General features: G+C 38.2%; 1 protein-coding gene across 1 annotated transcript; it reads left to right on the forward strand.

Moving 5' to 3' along the window:
- Positions 1 to 2,128: 2,128 nt before the first annotated feature.
- Positions 2,129 to 5,503, forward strand: LOC141633154 (calcium uniporter protein 5, mitochondrial-like). The gene is made up of 3 exons (XM_074445615.1): positions 2,129 to 2,712; positions 4,413 to 4,871; positions 5,129 to 5,503. The coding sequence occupies exons 1-2, from the start codon at positions 2,287 to 2,289 to the stop codon at positions 4,845 to 4,847; spliced, it is 861 nt and encodes a 286-aa protein (XP_074301716.1). The 5' UTR covers positions 2,129 to 2,286; the 3' UTR covers positions 4,848 to 4,871; positions 5,129 to 5,503.
- The last annotated feature ends 318 nt before the right edge of the window (positions 5,504 to 5,821 follow it).

Here is a 5,821-nt window from a genome sequence, read left to right on the forward strand (position 1 = left end):
AACCCGAAATCTTAAAAAAAGTATAACAAGAAGAGATTTGAGAAAATGAATAAAAAAGGAGAAGTAACAAAATAAAAGAAAATAAAAGACAACAACAAAAAATGAATGGAAAAAACAACTCAAAACATGAAAATAAAGACCAAACGAAAAAAAAAAAAAAAAAAACCGAGGTAAAAAAAAAAAAAAAAAAAAAGTTGGCGGCGGTGCGGTGGCGGTGTGGTGTGGTGGCGGTGGTGGGCGGTGAGTTGGTGTCGGGTGGGATAGTGGTGGGTGGTAGTGAATGAGGAAGAGAAGAATGAATTATTTATTTGGGTTTTTGATTTAATTGGATTTTTGGGTTTTTTTGATTTAATTGGATTTTTTGGGTTTTATTTATTTATTTGGGTTTTGGGTTTTTTATTTATTTGGATTTTTGGGTTTTTTTTTTTGGGGTTTTAGAGAGAAGATGAGTTGTGTGATATATGAGAGAAGTGGATGAGAGGAAAAGAAATTATAGTGAATTAGTGATTAATTAGAAGGATTAGTGAAGGAGGAGAGAATGAGTGATATTAGTACATAAACACACTTTTGGAGGTTGATCTTGGCCATCCATCTCCCTCCATCCAATGGCTCATGATAGACTTATGGACTCAAATATATAATGGACCTTAGTTGATCCTTCCTCTATATATATATATATATATATATATATATATATATATATATATATATATAGATTTAGGATCCGGTGAGAACGACCACTCGGTGAGAACGGTGAGAACGCACTATACACTAAAAATATGTCAAATATTTTTTTTTTACCAAATATTTTTTTTACCAAATTTCAGATGCACTTTTTTCTACCCCAGGTACGCTTTTTACCGAATTCTATATACACTTTTTAAGAATGTAGGTACATCTTTTTTTTATCCTATGTACATATTTTACGCGAATTTCATATACACTTATTTATATTCTACGTACACTTTTTTCTAAATTCTATATATACTTTTTAAGCATATAAATACACTTTTTCATAACCTAGACACACTTTCTACCTAATTATATCTATTTAAAATATTATAATACCATGCACGTGTTATATGTTATACTAATAATACTTTTAATCAATTTACATGTACACCATTTTCAAACCCCTAAAGTTGAATTCGTGAGTACCCACTACTGCCATCTCCAATCTACCGCCACACCACCCACCACCAGCACCACCACACCACCGCCAAACACCACGCGACACCACACATAAAAAACTGTTGGCTTTCGCACTCCCTTCACATCACCACGCATTTGTCTTCTCGCTAACCAACTCCGGCGTGCTTTCGCCGCCATCGAAACGACCAGTATATAAACAACAAAAAAGGCTGAAAAGGATAAGATGGAGGGACGTGATAGGCGACAAACGGTGGAAAGGAGATGTAAGACCGATGATTTTCGCTAATAATGTGATAGGCGACGATTGATTTTTTTGAAATTCAATTAGGTTTTTAGTAAATCTAAAAAAGGAGATGTGAGAACGATGATTTTCGCTAGTAATGTGATAGGCGACGACGGTGGAAAGGATAAGATGGAGGGACGTGGTTGGTGGCCGGAAATACACGCCGAAGGGGTTATCACGGTAAGATGGGGGTGGGAATGGCGACCGTTTGGCAGTGAATTAGGGCTGTCTAGAATGTGTCGTGGTCGGCGACGTCGCCGTTGTTTTCTGGGGGACTGGTGATGTCGTCGGCGTTAGTCATGGTGGCTATCGGTGAAGGTATGCTTGGTGTCAGTGGTAAACGTCGATGTTTCCCGTATAATCCGAGGTTGTCGGCTTCGTCTGTGGTCGCCGGTACGTCCGAATGTGGATGGGGAATTCACTGGTGTATGATTGGTCTAATTGGTGTTGAAATATATAGCTGGCAGTTCGCAGGTCTATGTTTGGTGGATTGTTATTTTAATTATCGTTCTCACCGTTCTCACCGAGTGTTCGTTCTCACCGGATCTTGCCTCTCTCTCTCTCTCTATATATATATATATATATATAGAGCTTATTACCTCAAACTTTATTTGTTTTTGAGCACATGTATAATTTTTTTGAGCTTATTAAAATTTTTAAGTTAAATTTTAGTTTTTTTTTCCTTCAAAACTCAAATTTTACTAAATTTATATGTAATGTTAAAACAAAAGTCAAGTTATAATGCTTAGAAACTAATGAATTGGGGGTAATAGATGTATAATTCCTCCTCCTTCACTTTCACGTAAACACAATCAAAACTACACAATAACAAATCAATACCTAACTACACAATGTGGAGGTCACATTTTTTTCAGACAGCATCAACGGTCGCACGCCGGTCTTCCCTCATCTCACATCCGCCGCGTGCGGTGACGGCGGCGCGATTCTTATCGTCGCCGGTGAATTACGAAGACGGCGAAAAGACAGTTATCCGACCTTCGGCGGCGGCGGCGACAGAGGCAGTGAAGGAGGCGGAGGCGGAGAGGATGTCGTTGAGTGAGGTGAGGAAATTGATGAGGTTAGTCAACGTGGAGGCGTTGAAGACGAAACTTGTTGATGAAGGTAAAGAGGTTATTGGATATGGTGAATTGTTGAAGGCTTGCGAGAGTACGGGAGTCGGGAGATCTGTCGCCGAAGCTGCAGATTTCGCGAAAGTTCTTGATGAAGCTGGTGTTGTTCTTTTGTTTCGTGATCGAGTTTATCTTCATCCTGATAAGGTTGAATTTTAATCGTAATTTACTGAGTTTGTTTTTAATTCTGATTAGTGATTGATTAATATCGTTATTAGTTAGTTATAGGTAGGGGTAAGGTTGCCGTACATTCGGATTTTTCTTTGTTTATAAGTTACGTTATGATTGATTGTGTTAATTTTTGGTAATTAGAGGGCCGAGGTTGCGTAAATTGAAGGACTGTTAATTAATTTGTTAATTTTGTCGGAATTTTGGTGTTTTTGATTCAAATTAGGATTAATGATTGATTAACATCATGATTGCGTACATTCCATGTTTCGTCATTGATAAGTTAGGGTGTGAGTGATTGTTAAGATTCGGTTAATTAGGTGGTGAGGTTGCGTATATTCAAGGATTGTTACTAATTTAGTGTATACGGGGTAGTTAATTAGTTGATTGATTATACATTACGTTTATCTGAGTGGTATTGATTTATATGTCAAGGATGATTGATTGAGGTTGCGTACATACTTCATTTGGTGTAATTAATTTGTTAGGATGTGAAGAGGAAGATTCATTGGATACATTGCTGTATTATCGTTTTGCATATGTATAATTGGGGACTCGGGATTTTGATCTAGGCAAGGGTCGTATGGCTATGGCTCTTGAGTTTGTCTCATGGCGTTGATATAATGCGGGGAATTTTGAAATTCTTTTAATGGTTGTTGATTTGGATATCGCCTTTTGGGTGTGTGAAGGGAATGAGCTAGATTTGGTTGATAGTATGTTTGAATTGGTAAAGTAAATGATGATTTTTGGTTGAAAACAAGGGGTTTAGATTGCCTTTAGTAGTTGTTATGTTTTGAATATTTTCGGGTGGGACATGAGTTGGTGGGAGTTTTGACCAAATCGACGTGATTTAATCATTTATTCTTGCTAAACATTTTGGATGAGTTCTTTTAGAGTCCATGGTCCACTATGTTTGATTCAGATTCTGTTTAGCTGCAATCAAGTGTGTACATAACCAGGGAGTATATTGTAATTAGAAAAGAGTTCTAGACTTCAGATCTAAGATGATTGTATTGGTAGATTCAGATGGACTATTACGATTCTGTTGCTTCAAAATTTTCAGTTGGGAGTTGTTGAGGATTCTGAATGCTTGTGAGGGGATACATTGATTTGAAGCGAACAATATACACATTGTCACATTGATCATGTTGTTGGAAGAAGATTCAAATGAAAGAATATTCGTTTTGCTTTTTGGAAATTTGAATAGATTTAATGGTTATCCCTGCTGGGGTCGATGAATGAAAAGTACCTTCTGTTTTCCAATTGGTGCTTGGTTAGTCACTTACTCATATGTTATCATTCTTAGTCTCATCGTTGATGATTACAAAACTTTAGAATCATGCTGGTGCCCACCACTAGCACGGCGACTTTAAAAAGAAAATGGTGTAAAGGTCTTGTACAGTGTACATTCTCTCAGCTGGTTTTCATTAAGATTGATGGTGAGGCAAGATTTAATATGATTAGTTGATAACAATGTGGCTTGAACTGCAAGATTTGTTTAGGTTGCGGTTTGGCATTTGTTTCCCTTGTACTTTTTTCTCGTTGTTCTTTGGATGTTGATTTTGCACTTGGTGATTTACTCTGAAACTCTGCTTTTTCTTGGCTCTGTATGATTTAATCATGCAGCAGTTTCACATATCAGCCTCAGCGTTCATGGTTTCTAACTCTCTTTGTACTAGGTGGTTGAACTAGTGACGAGCTCGGTGCCACTTGCGTTAACACCTGAAGATGATCCAAGGAGGGAGGAGCTGAAGAAGCTGCAAGAAAGGAAGGAGGAAATTGACAGACAGGCCCACAAGCAGGTGCGACTTATATTGTGGTCTGGTCTGGGGCTTGCTATAATGCAGGTCGGACTTTTCTTCCGGCTCACTTTCTGGGAATTTTCATGGGATGTTATGGAACCAATCACGTTTTTCACAACAGCCTTCAGCATAGTTATTGGTTACGGCTACTTCATGTTCACCTCAAAAGATCCCACATACCGAGACTTGATGAAGACAATCTTCCTTTCAAGGCAGCGAAAGCTGCTCAAGAAGAATAATTTTGACATCGTTAGATTTGAGGAGCTGAGAGATAAATGCAAGTGCCCTTTTGACAAGAAACCTACCAATTGAATTCGGTACTAGAGGATGTACAAGGTATCTCTCTCAATTCTTTACGACTTTTTGTCCTTGGTACTACTGCTGGTAGGCCTTGCTCCACTTCCATTGGAGGCCTTTCCCAATACACATGCTCTATGAACAAGTTGATCCAGTTATTGTAGTTTTGTTTGTGACTTGATCTTTTTAACCTTGATAATTTTTTGGGGAAGAAATCTTTTCGAGTTTTGCAGCTCTTATTATCTGATTCTTCTTCCTTGATGCCTAATACACATCATCTCGTCTTTCATGAACAGGTTGGAAGACATTGATCATTCAGACCTTTGATCTCCAACTGATAAGGCTTGAGATACTCATTTTGGTACTTATATTGCTCATCTGGTTACCTCCATTTATATAGTGCAGCTAATTTATCGCCCGTCAGGAAAACCTTAGGCAAACTGTGCTTTTTTTACCCTTGCATAGTTGCATGGACGCCTGAGGCCCAAAAATGTGGAACATCGGAAGACTTACTTATTGCTCCGTATATGACTAAGTGAGGACCTAGTTTATTTCCTGAATGTGGCTAATTCTTGCTAACAAATTCCCATTTTTTCGGAATGTAATTGAAGTTACTCATTTGTAAGACTTGCTTCTATCGATATGTCCTTTTTTTATGTTGCGTGGTTCAATCTATTTAGCAGTCAAGCCAGGTAGTTGTTGCAACCTGCGATCAATCTAGTGACGGTTATATAAATGGGATGAAAAGAGCACTTGATAACGAGGCGACGACTAGAGACAAGAGTCCCCCTAAATCTATCCAGGTATTAAAAACCACAAAATCTCATTTGTGACGACACGTATCCGTCACTTTGGAGTGACGGATACCATTTTCCCTCACAAATGACCCAAATAGAGGAGACCCCCTATTCGTTTTGTGAGTGGTATTATCCGTCACTTGTTCCGACCCGTCTTCAGCAAGACTAATGGATTAAAAACGGCATTGCTAT

The sequence above is a fragment of the Silene latifolia genome, chromosome Y, assembly GCF_048544455.1.
Source record: "Silene latifolia isolate original U9 population chromosome Y, ASM4854445v1, whole genome shotgun sequence".
NCBI lineage: Eukaryota > Viridiplantae > Streptophyta > Magnoliopsida > Caryophyllales > Caryophyllaceae > Silene > Silene latifolia.

Bases quoted from the DNA above. Each gene is read 5' to 3' on its own strand.
- LOC141633154 (XM_074445615.1), top strand. From the start codon at position 2,287: ATGTGGAGGTCACATTTTTTTCAGACAGCATCAACGGTCGCACGCCGG. The intron at 2,713-4,412 runs GTTGAATTTTAA...TCTTTGTACTAG, and splicing joins TTTATCTTCATCCTGATAAG to GTGGTTGAACTAGTGACGAG.